This window comes from Bombus terrestris, chromosome 13 (assembly GCF_910591885.1).
Source record: "Bombus terrestris chromosome 13, iyBomTerr1.2, whole genome shotgun sequence".
Classification (NCBI taxonomy): Eukaryota; Metazoa; Arthropoda; class Insecta; order Hymenoptera; family Apidae; genus Bombus; species Bombus terrestris.
Window position 1 is genome coordinate 12931362 of NC_063281.1, and position 16791 is coordinate 12948152.

Here is a 16791-nt window from a genome sequence, read left to right on the forward strand (position 1 = left end):
AAAAACGAGAACAGAATGTAAATGTTTCTAGAAGGATAAGAAAAGTTTAGAGAGATTACAACACTCGATAGATACTTTCAACAAACAAGCCTTGATATCATCGTACATCGTCTTACGCAAACTCGTACCGCTTAATTTGCATAAACAAACCTTGTGCAGCAGGAAAATAAGCAGTAATAGAATGATCGTTCCAGCGCAGGCAGAGAGTACCACGACCCAGAGCGGAATAACATCCGGCGCAGATGGTGTTATGCTTGGCTCGACGTTCGTCTTAATTTCGTGGCTCTTGATCACCTGTTCGGCAGGTGCGCCTATGAACGGTTGCTTGGTGACTTGTGCCTCCAATCGAGTCGAAACCCTGACTTTTTCCTGCAGAGCGACCTTCTTCAGCGTCCTTGCGTCCACTCTGTACCTAGCTCCGATCCAAACTTCCTGGTCCTTCTTCAGTGGACCCAAAACGCATCTCAGCATCACGCATTTGGCTGTCTTGCAAAGACTAACCGGTTCCTGCTTTCTTAGATCGCTCTCGTAATCTTCCTCGCCGAATTCTGCTTCTGGCATTAAAGGATCGTTTTCAAGATCCCTAGGTATTCTATGGAGCTTCTCGAATTTTTTAAATTCCCTCACATTAACCATATCGCTTTCTCGTCTGAATCTAGAACCATCGTTGGAATTTGGAATCTTAGTCGACAAACGTTCCTCGGGAGTATCGCGGTTCTCTCTTCCGTAAACTCTGCTAGTTACTCTTCTGTCTTCTATTCTTCTTTCCTCGTGCGTGCTGGTATACTTGGACTCGTAGTCGCTTCCTATGCCAGCAGCTTGGCTAGATTCTTCGTTCCAGGATTTACTATAACCCTTCGTTTCGTATTCGCTACCGGTTCTACCTCCCTGGTAACTATATGGATCCAACGTATAGGTTCTTTCCTCGGTGTAGGTAAACGAGCCCTGCAGAGGGAATCTGCGACCATCTTTAAGCACGATGAACCCTTTTCCGCTCGAATCGACCAGAAGTTCACCCTCTATCTTCAAGAATCTACCGTCTCTGTTCTCCGTAGGTCCAGAAACGTAACTCTCTCCTCCGTAACGGTCCTGAAGAGGAAACGTAGATCCATCTTGGAACTCTATATACTCCCTTCTGTCGGCAGAATTTCGGAATCTTCCCATAAACTGAACATATTGCTTGCCCTGTCTGTTGAACAATTCGTAACCAGTCGCTGACTTCGACAAGGATCCAAACAGTCGTGCCAGATCCTGCGTGGAGCTGACGTTACGTAGTTGGAATCCGAATTCGCCTCCTCGTACAGTTTCTTCTCGATCACCGCTGATGAAACCACTCTGAACTCCACGATGTTCGGAGGAACTGCCGTAACGTTTCTCCTGCTCCAGCCTATATTCCTCTTCCTCTATTCTTCTTCGTTGTTCCTCTTGTTGCCTTCGTATCTCTTCTTCTTGCTGTTGTCTTCGTTCCTCCTCCTGTCTCTTCCTCATCTCCTCGTCCGCCCTTCTGCGTTCTTCTTCCTGTCTCCTCTGATAATATAAACGTTCTTGCTCCTCTCGTTGTCTTTGCGCGGCCATGTGTTGTTCCTTTTTTCTCTGACGCTCCAATCGAGCCTCCTCCTCGCGTTCACGTTGTGCCTGTCGTTGTCTCAATAGCTCCTGGTAGCTTTCATCGTTCTCGTTTACGTTAGAGCCGTATTTATCCGACGAAGACGAGCGACCTCCAGAAACGCTGGTCTCACCCCAGCGGTTTACGAAGGTTTCCGAATGGTTCACGTACGATCCATGGCCTCCTTCGAAGTCTGGTACTCTTGCACCTAGACTGTTACCGTCACTGGGCCGGAAACCACCGCCCAACGTAGCCGTCTCTCCGTAACCGCCAGACTCCGTGTGAAAGATCACGCCTCTGTTGCCAGCGGCTAAGTCTGCCGTATTTATAGAGCTGGTCCCTGAATTGTTTTGAGTGTAGGTGGTGATTAGAACGTCTGGTTTGCTCCCAGTGTCGGATAATTGGAACCTTCTTGTTTCACTGGTGATCGCTTTAGACGAAGAGGAGGAGGAATGACGAGATTTCTGGATGTTGGAACTGTCTCCGGTGTTGATCTCGGACTCTTCTTTCTGGGACAGTTTACTTTTATCCATGTCGAAGCCTCGTTGCACGTTAATCGTTCTGCCTGATTGGGACTCGTCCAGGATCACTCCCGATGGATCTGGGTGATGCCAGTACATACTTCTGCGTTGGTCCAGCTGTAATTAGCATACGAATATACTACTTTTCATCTGAATGTTATCATTCGTTCGGTCGATTTAAGGGAACGTTCTCTATTTCGAGACGAGAAATTATTTACAAAGTTATTTTACAAAGATCGCTTCTTCCATCCGAACCTGGCTTCGGCTTTTTCTTTTTAATTTTATCGGCACTTACGCGCGAGCCAAATGATTCCTGTATCCGATAGCGTTCCATCGAAGCGAAACGATTTACAAATGCATCGAAAAGGCCGGCAATTTGTGAGTCTAACGACTCGGTGAAAGCGATTGGTCAGCAAAGGATTATAATCTCGACTTGTGTAGGTGTATAGGACGATCAGGAAATGAATACACATATTCGTACAAAGCTCAAGTGTACGATACAATGGATTCAATGCGATTTTCTTAAAAATGTATCATAATTATACGATAATTGACTGAGTGAAAGTGTCGACGATTGGCAGTAAAGTCTAAACCTAAAGTCTAAACGTAAGGCTGTCAAAGTGTTGTAATAAAAATATAATAAGTCTCGAAACGTACCTTCAGACTAAGATAATTTGCATTGGCAGGTTCACAGGCGATGGGTCCAGAAGTTTCCGGTTGCTCCAACAAATATAGCAACGTGTCTCCAGCCAAGGTTTGAGCAGGCCAAATAAGAAAAGCCTCCGCTTCGATAACGTCCGACGGGCCCTGGTTCCGAATAGTATAATTGTGCGTCATAGCTGGTCCAAACTCCGCCTCCGTAGTAACATTTATCTCGCTGGTATAATTATCCGGATTGTAATACAGATCCTTCGGTTTACTTTCACCGTCTATTCGTAGATCGGTCTCGATCCAAATTGGCAATCTCAAGGTATACGTATTATCGTCGGTCGTGTACGGATTCTCAGGATTGGTGGTGTTCACGTCCATTTCGAACTCGTAAATCGGCTTCATTCCATGCGACGTGACAGGTTGCAACAATACTCTGAATTTAACTAATCCGTTCTTCTGCAGTGGATTGCCAATATCGCAACGAAGAGTATTGTTATTTGATTGTTTGGGCGCCGAACATTGAACAGGCACCCCCATGGTCTCGATCTTCTCCACTTTGATGTAATCGATACCAGCGGGTAGTTTCAAGTTGTACGTCGACTCGAAAGCGTCCTCTCCCATGTTCTGCACCAACACGTCTAGCTGCAGCCGTTTGCCGGAGCCTAGCAGGTACTTCTGCACGTTCGATGTCACGTTCATCTGCAGATCTGGGATACACACGTTGTCGGAGCCGCAGTTCTTTCTGATGGACAGAGAGTCCTTCCTGGACGTCGTGGAGCCCAGAACGGGACGCAAGGAGAGTCTAGGGTCTCTCGGTCGAGTGTCTTCGTAGCGTTCCTCGTCGAGACTCATCCGCATCTCGGCGTCCAGGGATGTAAGCTTGTCGCGAATGTTCGGTGTCACGTATACCTATGAATGGCGGAAGGAATTCCGGTTAATTAGATCTAACGAGTCAAAGTTTTGGACAGCTATGACTGACAATGTAACAAATAGAATTCTATCTCTACGTTTACTTTTTTTTTTATTAAATAATACTTGAAAGTTTTTGGTAGTGGAACTTGAAAATTTCCAATCAAGTTCTTCGTGAAATGATTTAGACGAACCTGAACGGTGCGACAGAACTGTCGTTCGCGATCGACCATGATCGTTCGATTCATCGTGTTCCTTCCCTCCAGCTCCAAGAAGAACAATCTCGGACTCTTTGTCTTCTTCACGTCCAGGGCGTACTGAATATTGAAATTATGCCTCGAGAAAACACCTTCTCCGCTATATTTGAAACAAGCTCTCAGAGGAAGGCAAGTGACTCTGCTGCCGTCCGATAGTGTACAATTTCTATCGTCCAGAGAGATCAACTTCGACTCCAGATCGAAGGACACGTACGAATCCATCTTGATGACTGGCCTGGATCTGAAGAATATAGCGGTGGCAGATTCGTAAGCACCGACCACCAAATCTGGATAACGATTTCCATCGAGATCGAGGCCACCAGACACGGAAAATCCAAACGTGTTCACCGGTACATCGAGGTTTTCAGCGTAGATCACCTGGGAATACTTTTCGAGAACGCCGGTTGACGAACCGTGATAGATGTACACGGCACCGTGACCACGTAAACCACCGTAAGGAGCACCCACCACGAAGTCACCATAACCGTCACGGTCGATGTCCCCCAGAGAGGCCAGTGACAAGCCGAATCGTCCGCGGTTGCTCTCTCCGTCCCTGGATAACGATAAGCAATTATCGCGCGAGTTCAACGATCCGTGTGTTCTCGAGTTCTAGCTGATCCTAAGGATCTTCCTTGCAACTACTTTCAGCCACGGATAACGACGATTCGTTCGTGTACCAGCAAAATTCAATTACGACAAACACGAGTGTCCTCTTTTCTACGATAGTAACTTTAAATCGGACGATTGCCTATGTTCTTTGGGAAGGACTGTTTATTAGTATGGCTTGGATCGGTCACCTGGTAAGTAAAGCATCCGCTAATGGAATTACAGACGAAAAGAATATCACGCGTAAAAATTGAAAATTGTGATCGACGCTTCTGGAATATCGTGGAACTTTTGGCTGATAACGCGCGTGCAACAAGAACGAGACGAGACGGTACCTAGAGTCAACTTTGCGGAATTTTTCAGCTCCAACGCCTTGATAGATCACGTACACCCTTCCGGTCTCGATGGTCATTTCCGGGTTATCTGGCACCGTGTACATAGGCGCACCAACTATGAGATCGTCTAGTCCATCGCCATCGATGTCGCCAGAAGTAACGGCGTAACCAAAGTAAGCTCCCATTTGCTCTCCGGTGATGTTGCGATGATTCGTCATGTTCGAGGTAAAGATAATGACCTACGATCGAAGACTTTTCTTTAATTTTATACGAAACCTGGTGTTTCGCGATGGTCGAACGTTTTCGCTTCTACCTTCGCCGATCGAATTTGCTCGTTAACTTGTTTCTCGATGCGACGATTTAATAAATAATCGTTTCTAACAAATCTCAATGGTTGGAATTCGTACGGTTTCCGCGAAGAAACAAGCGAGCGAACGATCTCTGCCGGTAGGTTACTTTCTCTACGAGAGAGAATTAATTTCCGATCCCACGACTTCTTTTCTTTCGAATTACCGCGTTAATATTTCATGAGCATACTTTGCCGAGGAGATCGGAGCCACGAGGTACGCCGACGGCGGTGCCGCTGTCACCGTTTCCAATAAAATCGCCGGTCGTGACAGAGTAACCCATGTAGCTATCGTCCTCGGTGGCTGGCCCTTCCTTCGTGAACATTATTCTCGCGCGGCTGTTCAACGGCTGTGAAAACGCTTGGCCTGTAAAGCAATCGATGGAGTCAATCACCAAGTTGTACCTACGATTTCAGACACATACTTTCCCAAACGTATTTGCTTTCTGACTACGATCCAGCGGAACGCGCACTGACACGAAATAGGAATTTAATATCTGTGAGAAACTTGGATCGATATAGAATGCTTGATCGTAACATGGGAAATATCCGCGAGAATATTAACAAGAAACTAGCAACATGCGATGTCAGAAGAAATATCTGATTGCAAGTACAGCTATAATACAAAGTATCGATTACTCGATCGTATAATTGATCTGACTAGAGCAAATTTAAATAATAATGAAAATTTAACGAGCCGATACAAACGTTACTTCTCGACTTTGTACGCGTTTCAATATAAAATACAGATATTTAAACCGCGCGATTTAAAGCTGCTTTCTATTCCATTTGGATAGCCACTTGAAATCGGAATAAAATCGGAAAATCGTAGTCAAAAAACGTTGGTAACGATACACGCTCGTAAAGCGGCGCTTTTATGATTAATCCAGCTTCTAAGCGCAGCTCTATCAACGACGCTGATATTATTCCGATGGTCGCCACTACTATGCAACTGCGACTAAACGTCAACAACCAAGGAGACTCTTTCGAGTCTAATTAGAAATTATTGTTGTTACTACAGACTGGCTTCGTATTATTATTCTCTGGCTGCAACGCGAAGCTGCGATGGAAGCGAGCCTGCACCAGTTAAACACTGCCACCCTCGTCTCACCTGGCAGTAATTAATAAGTAATCATAGCATACGGTGCATTAATCATCAATCGGATATTAATCACTGAGGGGGAGGAGCGTCAGAGGCGTCACAAGCCTCAAACTGTCAAGCATACAAGATTATACTCTACGTTAATTGCAAACTAATGTACGGAACAAAAGATGCTCTTTGCTCCCTCGCTTTCTTTTCTTTCCCTTTTCTTTTTTTTTTTTTCTTTTTTGGCATTTACGATATTCTTGAGCGTGACAGTTCAACACGAGTTCGTTCGAATCGTTATTAATCACAGGCGTCGGGTTAATCGCGGTAAATCCGCATGAGTGGAAGCCAGATGAATATGGAATTATTGGAAATTGATTATTTGGGGGGCCAAGCAAACGAATGCCGCGATCGCGTGGCAAATAATCTCATCGTTTCGAATTTATCGCGAACACCATCGATGCGTGGATCGATATTTATGATGCGCAGAATGAAACGTCCAGGGCAGTGCCGATAAATATCTCTGGTTCGCTTTTCAAGAGAAGAAAATGTCCGCGAGTATCAAGAAGTAGGAAATAAAAATGAAATTTGCGATTAAGTCAAACGGTAATTATTTATCGTTAAACGAAATATTCCGCTGCATAAATTCTCAGAACTCGATATAATTAGCAACGTTACTACGCTACGACGTTACATCGAGACGAAGATAAAAGGAAAACGGCTCCGCTCTCGAAATAACGTCGTATCTTTTGGAAACAACAGAGATATTTGATCGGAATACTTGTCGTACTTCCTTGAACGCTGCACGCTGTGAAGTTTCAGAAAACTCAATACGAAAAGATCGTCGCGGAGCATGAAGCAACGTTTGTTAATGAACGCCGTCGTTAAGAAAACATGGCGGCAGATTAGAGGTGTTGAAAACAGGGGGCTGGTTTTAAACGACACATTTGTTTATCTTTCGTTTGATTAGGGGCGCCTGCAAGTACGCGATACCTGATGCATCTGCTTCGGGGATGACAAACATCGTCGCTAAGAACTCCAATCTCAATGCGGTGCTGATCGAGTATATCTGACCTGGAATCGTTCAACGAAAGCCTTCTAAATCACTTCAAACACCCACTGAGCACGTGTGGTCGCGATGTATTACGTGTTGCCGTTCCGTTGCCCAGGCGTTATGAAAGCTCGAGCTCCGACTTGTTTCTCTTTTTTATTAGCGGCCCAGTGACCGTTCACCGTCCAATTAGTGGGTGTAAATGGGGATTTAATTTTGCCGATCGCAATTCTGCCGAGTATTTTTTAGAAGCCCAATTGGTTTAGGGAGGTCCGGGAAATTCCTTAATTCGAATAATATTTCCATTTTTACAATACGTGCAATTTAAATTCCACCGATCGTTGAGATTCTCCGTGAGCCTTCGAAACTTTCGAAAGTCGAAATTCAACGAATCTTTGTAATTTTATTTTTTACGAAAATTCATAATAAACGACTCGAGTTGCTCGAGTTGCTTCGTACTGAAAGAAATCGAGACTTCGAACGGTCTGAAATTAGATATTCGAAGAGACGGTAACAATTTCTATCGCGAAATTCGCTTCTTTCGTCCTGTGTTTCCAGCTTCTTCGAATATCCCAATTAAATGGAAATCAAAATAGGATTGATACGCGTATTTACAAGTCGAACAAGATGTCGTGTCTCAAGGTGGTATCGATTGTGAAATTGTCGACCTAAATCGAACCGTGGAAGCGGTGTACCACGAAAGAACCTTACCTTGCCAGTACCAACTTCCTGGCGCTCCGATGAACAGCCTCTCACCGTTCTGAAACGAATAGAAAGGCACTCCATTAGAGAAATTAATCGACGTCAAATAACTAACCACGAGAAACGCTTTACGATGTACTTATTTTTTATCGGACAAGCTCATTCCTTCTTTTCCTGAATATTTAATAGAATTCTTCGGGTTACTTTCACCAGCGCGGTAGACGATACCTCTTTACGTGTCAGGAGCATCGTGTATCCGATAGATTTTTATTTAAACGTCACGATGGATTCAAAAGTTACGCTCATGCGAGATTTCGATCTCGTTTTTTATTTAACGGCAACGTAGTAGGATCGTAATGGAAAGGATCGAAGTCTGCATCGAGGTATTTGATCTTCACTCGAGCTTGTGCCGTGACGCGATCGCAGTCGCTAACGGAATAAGTTGATAAATTCTTTTTCTTTTTTAGCGGATCGCACGTGCGATCGAGAACAACTATCTTCGTATAATTTCCGTATACAGGACGCGTGTGGAACACGCACGAGCAACAACGAGCGCGATCACCGGCTGGCGATTTTTCCCAGCCACGGGCGCTGTAACCAGGAAACGGACGCACCCACGAAAGTTCAACTTTTCTTCAATCGAGAAGATAATGGTGTAGATAAGGGACGAGGCTCGCGCGCACGAGCCCGAGACGCGATAAATCAGCGACTCGTACGTATGCTAGTCGCGTGTCTATGCGGCGCGTTGCGCGTCACGCATGTTAAATCGGTTTCGCGGATCGTGGCCTTCGCGATCCAGCGTTCGCGACCATCGCGACGCCCGTTTGCGGAAAAATCAAGCAACGGCCACTGTGAAATCCCTGGTAACTGGCAAGAGCAGCGAGAACCGTTTCTTCGATCGTTGAAGAAATCGCAAGAACGTGCGTAATTTACGAAGCGAGGATCGAGAACGTTTTTAGGTTCGACCAGGGACTAGCGTTAAGCTGCTAAACTAAGTCGAAAATGTAGAACGAAATTTTTCGCTTTACACAAAGGGCCATATTCCACGTTGTCGTCAATCGACTTTTTCAACGCGAGTTTCGAGGATTTCCGACAGAAACTCGACGACCGATTAAACTGATCGTATCATCCGCCAACTTTTAATCGATTACGATTAAAAGCCGATTACTCGGCATTCTACGCGAACCTGTTTTTCAATCTAAATGTAGCATCTTTGGAACGCGTGATGCGTTACGCAAGCCTACCGATATTTACGTACGACCCCGTACTCGTTACAGTAGCTCAGACTCCGCGGAAAGCCGAAGACAAATATAGACGAGATGAGCGGTTCGATTAAAAGTCAATAAATTCCGAGACATGTAACGTAACTCGAGAACGTGTCGCAACATTTGGCAGCCGGTGATAAAACAACGCTCTTCAGCCACGTTCACACACGCTTCTCTCCTCCGATGCTCGACCGTGCACTTAATCGGCGCATGAATTACTCGAGTGCCACTCGAAATCATCGACATACCTCTGTATCGCGGCCGAACCTTCCTATCGGTCGTTCCCATGCGGCCGCCGCAGACAAACTTTCACGCTTTTACTCGTCTGACGCGTACAAAGTTATACTACTTGCTGCGACGCGACTGCCAGGCCGTGAAAAAAAATGGAATTCATAAGAGGTTCGTACGGTATAGAAAGAATGTCAAAGTTGAGACTGAACGGCTTGCAACACCAAGGAGACAGTTGCAATACTTAAATCGTATCCATCTGGAAGAGCAAGAAAGGTACAGGTTTTATATCTAAAAGCGTCTGTTGTTACGAGTATCGGTCGACTATGAATTTGTAGCGCGTTTAAAGAAATAATTTCATTTTGATGGGTTCAAATGATTAAAGAAACAGAACCGTCCTCTTATTGCAGCAGCTCCTTCAATTCGTATCGAAGAAACGAAAGAAGAAGGTATAGCCAGCTAAGGGAAAACGAGCCGACAAAACTGCAAACAAATCGATACTACGCCGTTCTAAATCTATAAAATTTCAGAGAAAAATTACGAATCGTCGATATACCGTTGCAAATAGTTCCGCTAATTTCCATAAACGAAATTTTTCTTAACGCACAAAGCACCGCCGTTAATTTGCTAATTGCCCGTTTAGTAGCCTTAATAGAGAGATGAAACGCAATCGTTCCAATTAATTCCATTTATCGTGTATGATCGGACGATCGTCCGCGTTATTAGAACTTAATATTCCATTACGCGGCTAACGATGGAAGAAGGTCTTTTTAGCGGCGTATTTACCGAAGTCGAAAGCCCGCAAAGTCAACTTCCTGCCACGCGATGCCTTTACGTTTTACACGGTGTAGCGGTACACGTCTTGCACGGTCTTATCTAACGGCGATGCAACAGTAGTAGAGATTATGTCCCGCATACATATTAATCAACGTTCCGTAACAGAATGATCGATAGAGACCGAATGCAGATTCACGGTTGACGATGATATCGAACGATACGAATAGCATCGGAGATGACAACGGACTTCTTTTTCTCGAGATCGTAGTTTGCATCGAGTTTGAGTTCTTGGATTAGATTCGAGTCAACGTGGAATCGAATACAAATTACGTTAGGCTTGTATCGAGGAATGCAAATGGTGTACTACGAGTGTAATGGTTACAATGTGACTATAAAGATCGTACAATGACTATAATAGGATGGCCCCCTAGGAGTCGCTATAATTGCTGCAAATTGAACGCACGAAACGACTATAATTATTATGAAACAGCCGGGAACGATTTGCGGATGATCATGAGCATAATGTAACCATGAATTCTCGGAACGTGACTATAGTAAATGCCCATAGCCGTGCGATTACGCGACTCTAAAACTACGAACATATGCTTGCTAAATTTTTTCCCTTCGCAAATTCTACGTGTCTTCTGGCTGCTAGTTTTCATAAATAGCGTCCCCCTGCAGCGACCTTCGCGCGAAAAGCAAACCCACGATTCCGCTTAAGTATCACCGGGATCAAAGTGTTAATCGCGGGACAATGTCGGTGTACTCTCTTAGGATGCACCTACGCGCCGATGCAGTCGTACGCCCACGCGCGCGTTTCACGGTGAAGGAAACGCAAGGATCGTAAGAAGATCGAACGAAGAACGAGAAGTACGGAAATACCAGAGAGAAGATTAGGCGAAGACGCGAACGATCGAGGGGGAAAGACGGTGTCAGAGTTCAAGCGAGCGGTTGTTGAACGCGACGGCGACATTTGTTAGACTACGTGCGATAGATAAATTGGGCAGCCGTCGAATATTTCCGAGACGCTCGAGTGGTGGAAATTGGCATAGGAAAACTTAAGAGAATATGCCCGTTTTTAAGCTTTGCGAATTATACGAATTATCGAAACCTGTTCCTACGTTTCTAGCTTTCTTTGTCGGATCTACAGTTCGTTTTCGTAGCATCGAAGTAGAATGAAGCACAGGCATTAGAAACATCTACGGGACATCGTTCTGTAGGTTCCACGAAATTATAAAAGCATGCCTTCTTACCGGCAATATGACGAGAAAGTTGTAAAGAAAAAAAGAAGTCGAAGTATCGAGCGAAGAGAGCGAGAAATTGGTAATCGCTGACTTCGAACGATCGTAGCTTTGTAACAAATGGATGAAATTGAAAAATTGAAAGGCCATTTTGCGGATAAAAGTTAATATTTATATCGTACGTCAAAGATAACTGACAAAACTTTTTTAACGTTCCTAGAAAACACCGATACCCCTTTACTGCCAAACTATCGACGTTTCACAGCTTCGTTGTTTCTACCAGCCTAAAAATCTAACTTGAGAACGCAACGGTATAAATTGCAAGGTAGAACATAATTCATCTTCGTTTCCTAGAATTCCGGCGTCGGAGCTTCTCCCGGAAAGAATTAAAAAACCAGGCGGTGGACGAAAATCCGACAAAAGAAGAGGACGAAGCAAAAAGTTTTGCTAGCGATGCGGAACGCAGTCGATAGCTCTGGCACGAAGTTAAAACGCGAAAATGTGACGGCACCGCGAGCGGATTGCCCGGCTCAGTCGCAGCCAAAGGGCCGTGTCTAGTTTCGTTTTACTCTGCTTATCATGAGAAATGGCGGCCGTTTGTAAAACAATGCGGCCGCTAAGGGAGGACGAGCAGCGGCGCGTAGGTGGCCTCCTTGCGAACGCTGGTCGACGGTGAACACGGAACACGGTGACAGAACGAAATGTCCGTGCCTTAAATGGCCACCTGAGACTCCCCTGTCGTTTCTATTGCTGCTCGCCGCAGCCGTGTCGCCGTCTGCCCTTTTTCCTCCCATCCGGCTCTCTCTTCCCAGAGCGCCGTGTGTTACGCGATTCGAACAAACCGCGTGCATCGTGCACGCGAGTCGTCCTGTCTAAGTGCGAATCGAGCGCTTTCAGATTTTTAAATTCGATATAAAGCGATGACGGAGGAGGGTCGACAGATTTGTCGAAAAGATTTTTAATACCACGTGGATCGTTCGGATCGTTGACGAATCAATTTCATTCGTGTGTTTCTTTCGAATTCGAAGAAGAGTGGAACAGATCTACATTAGTCTAGGAAGGATTAAACAATTTTTATCGATAACGAAACGAAACTCTGAGCAAATTTGTACAAAGCTGATACAGAAACGTATCGATTCAGCGTTACGTTGGAACAACAAACTCGGACAAAGAATCACAATCGGTTGCTTGTACGCAAAATAGTAATAGGTAAAATACAGGTAGAATGTACCGCATAGGCAGAGTAAGAAGGTAACGTAAAGGCCAGGAAGAATAATAGGAATGCATTTTCACTGCCCTCCGATACGTAATCTTTGCTCCATTAGAAACCGCGCGGACGATACTCGTAAGCACAGTCGCGTTACAAACGACAAGCCTCGCGCTGTAATTCTGCCGGATCGCCGAGTTTATGCAGTCGACTTACCGCATTTGCATTAGACGCTTCTTTCTTATGGTCTATAACGCGCGTTTCTACAGTCGCTGCTGTTTCTCCGAGAAATCTAGATGTGCCTTACTTTGGCTCAACCCGAGCCAAGACTAATATCAAATCTATAGAAAGTAAAATTTCTCTCAGCTAAACGCGCTTCGAATCATTCAGGGAGAATCGTGGCCCATTAATTTCCAGTTGGAGCAAAAAACACGGCTGTGACATAAACTCCTCGACGCTATCGGCGGGGCATCTCGGTTGCGTCAGTGCATCGAGTGCATGCAGCCGGTCTCTTCTCTTACCGTATGCATTCTAGTGGCGCCAGCCTGCTGCTGCACTTTAGGGGCCGCTTTTATTTATCGTCCCGCAGAAATGTTATTATTTGTGAGCCGGCCCGTACGGCCGATTCGCACGCTACGCGAACAATGGGCCCTCCTCGTCGACCAACAATGTCAAACCGTGCCACCGAGTCACGTGCACGCCCAACACTGTGCACGGGTGCAATAACCGTGACTTTTATGTTCCGGCGCCATCCGACGGGCTATGAGAATCGCAGCTAACAGACGAAGCTGGCGTATCCAACGAGCATCGAGTCGAAGCCTCGTCTCGACGCGCTGGTAGCCTCGCAGCTATGTGACTCGATCAAGACTAATCATAGCCTGATTAGTCTCGCACCCGGAAGTCTCAGGCGGTACGAACAATGAGAATCCAGACACAGAAGCCCTACGAAGTTCCACCAGATACAGTATCTGCCTTTTTAATCTAAACGTCTCATCGGACAAACGGTTGCGTTAATTTTTACCACGCGTTAATTCAACGAATAAATACCAAGTAATCCGCGCGCGTCAGTGGCACAACAAAGATACGAAGATCCGCGGCAGCTGGCGTTTCAAAAATTCAAACGCTTCGGAGAAAAGTTGCCGTCCCGTACGAAATTTCCAACCCCCGTGTCCTGTGCGCTGCTTTTACAGCGAAGGTATTAGCGAACCGGTAGCCAAGCAAATACGTGCATTTGTCGAGGGAACTCGTACGACACGGCTGAACACAGAAGCGGCTCGATGGCGCACAGACGCTCGAAGTTGAAAGGGGGAAAGAGACCGACACGATGTACCCCCTACGGAGTAGCGTTGCCTCGATGCTTGTACACGCGAAAAATTTGCAACCGAGACAATGGCGGCCGTATTCTTTGCCTCTCTCTACACGAAACACGACCGGCACGAGTTGTATTCTGGCGCCGATCGCGAGGGGGAGGAAACTGGCCATCCGAGATTGAAATATAACCGGTCGCTCAAATATGTATGGGAGCATGCTGAAATTTATGCCACCGTTTCCACGTATTTATGTGCGCCTCTGCGACCGTAGTGGGGCGGTCGATAAGTTCTTCCAACGACTTTTCAAGAAATCGAGAGACGTTTATGATAGCTCGCTGCTATATACGACAGGGTTGAGTTTCGATTTTTTAAACGATCATCGAATAAGGGTTCTTGGTGTCTGTTGGGGTTAGAGGAAGGAGGATTATCGTGGTGTCTCGCGTGACGAGTATTTAATTTTCTTCTTGATTCGTCGAATTCATTTCCAGGAAAGAATTGCAGGTCTGTGGTTAAATGATCGGCGAGAAACAAATAACAAAGCGACCAGCTATCGAATATGAATACAGGAAACGAAAATACCGTTTGTATGGTCGAAAACAGTTTTTCTGAATTGCAAAAGTGGAAGCAGCCCCTTTCAAGCGCGATAACGTGAAACTGAAGTGGACACGTGTTGCATTTCAGTTTATATTGCGAATGAATAGCTCGAGAGGTTGAAGACGTACAAGAGGGTAGCTTAGCTTCCACTAGCTTTGTTACATCACGTTTTGGAGAGGGTATCGTGGGCGGTGAAGTCGAATGGATTTTAAATTCTACTTAGGACCATCGATGGAACGTTTTAAGTTCTGGCTTTTAAGTTTTATTCAAACAAAGTTGAAAAGAAACTTCGAATTAAAAATTTCTTATTCAAATTCGAGAGCTCGATAAATTTCTGCTATTTTTCAACCAATTTTTATACAACAGATCGAATTCCGTACAACAGATTGAAACAGGCCTTTCCCCACGCGTCGTAAAATTAAAAATTCACCCAACGTAAGATTCTACTCTCGATTTTCTCTCTACGTGCTTAGAAACAGCATCTCGACGCGTCGATCGCCAGCGACGATCAAACGACACTTTCTACCGCCCGAATCGGAAGATCGAGCACGATCGACCGTATAAAAGATAAATCTCTATCGAGCTGGATCTAAAATGATTTCCTCGAGCTGGGAATACCACTGCAACATTGAGATTTCACGAAAAGACCTCCTCGAAGTTATTTTCGTGGCGAATCGACGAGAGGGGTACACGTTTGTCCGTGGAACAAGAGGATCGATGATCGCGTTCCGCGTCGTATAGATCGGTATCGGGCGGATATCGATCGATCTTGACTAGATCCTCTGTAGATCGGGGGATAACGCGCGGAACCAGATACAACAGAGGTAGATACCAGGAGCGGCAGTTTAACGCGAAGATCGATGGCCGATTGCATACTGAATGGCGTTCAGGAGCCTTCTAAATCACCGGTCTCGAGATTTAGTGCGCACGAGGATCCTTCTAGCGATCACTACGGCCACTGAACTAACGCCGAACAGTTCGAGAGGAAAACGTTATTAAAAATGGACGAGCCTCTGCTTTAAATAGAAACAAAATTTGCCTAATATTTCGGTACCTCTACCACGATCGATGGAAATGAACGTGCTCGGTGCAGTCCCTTTCTTCCGAGGATAGTTTAGCCGAAAAACAAATTGCGTAGATTTTTTTTTCCGATTCAACGATCCCTTTTTCGAGAATGAACCGTGAAAAGTTCAATGTAAAATTCGCGCAAGAAAGCTGAGATTGATCTTTCAGCTACATTGGGGCGAAGATCGGCAAATATCCCGATCCTCGAATATCGCGATCTCTCGAGCGGAGAAAGGTCGACGTTGCCATCCTCTAAAATTCACCTCGAATATCCTGCGAAACACTCCGAAGCTGCCTAAAACTTGGCTTCAGGAGGGAAGACGAGGAATCCGCGTCATGATTTCGAAGTTAAACGCGCCATTAGAATTCGTCAGCGACGACCAGCTGCTGGATTCGCGGCGCGACTCCGAAACCGGCGAATAAAGACGGAGCGAGGCAGAGACGAGGGGTCGGAGGATCGAGGAAGAGGATCGAATTTGCCTAAAATCATTGCGGCAGCGTCGTTTCACGACTGGCGGACTGTGGGTAAGAGGCACGATTGACCGTTCGTACCGCGGGGGTGGGGTATTAACATTGAATGCCGAGGCGAAGTTAGAGCCGGGCACGGACCGCGGCATGCATTAAACATCTGCTATATAGCCGAACAATTCTGAATTATACATCCACGGTGAGATAGCCGGCTGAGTGGCCACGGAATTGTGCCACTATTTCTTTGCCGGCAATCGAAGCTGTCCCGCTGCGCCGATAACGCCGCTCCCAGCGTCGATTCCAACCCCATCGCCGGAAATCCTGCCTTTCTTCTCTCCCATCTTCGCAGATTAGATCGACAGGGTCTGGGTCATGCGGCCCCGGGACAAGAAAGCGTGTTAGGAGAAACGTATCGAGTCGGATCAAGATTATACGACGCGAGAAGGGGTTGGTTTCTCGGTTGACGTTAGTGAAAGCCAGTGAATCGCTATTTTGAATATATAGAATTTTTCGATGATTTTTAAATTTGAAGCTACGACGATATTTTTAGTTCGAGACGTTTGGT

At 45.7% G+C, this 16791-nt stretch overlaps 1 protein-coding gene across 10 annotated transcripts in view; it reads right to left on the reverse strand.

Annotated features, from left to right (window-relative positions):
• The window catches only part of LOC100649030 (integrin alpha-PS2), a 74768-nt gene that overhangs the window by 2048 nt on the left and 55929 nt on the right, over nucleotides 1-16791 (reverse strand). For 5 of the 10 annotated variants that reach the window (XM_003400092.4, XM_048411389.1, XM_048411390.1 and 2 more), the window contains 7 exons: nucleotides 8081-8129; nucleotides 7312-7392; nucleotides 5423-5598; nucleotides 4886-5124; nucleotides 3882-4497; nucleotides 2785-3687; nucleotides 151-2244 (listed from right to left, as the gene is read on the reverse strand). In XM_003400092.4, the coding sequence (XP_003400140.1) occupies nucleotides 151-2244; nucleotides 2785-3687; nucleotides 3882-4497; nucleotides 4886-5124; nucleotides 5423-5598; nucleotides 7312-7392; nucleotides 8081-8129 (4158 nt within the window). The remainder of the gene's footprint in view (nucleotides 1-150; nucleotides 2245-2784; nucleotides 3688-3881; nucleotides 4498-4885; nucleotides 5125-5422; nucleotides 5599-7311; nucleotides 7393-8080; nucleotides 8130-16791) is intronic. The other 5 variants (XM_012315487.3, XM_048411393.1, XM_048411392.1 and 2 more) reach the window with 1 other exon arrangement.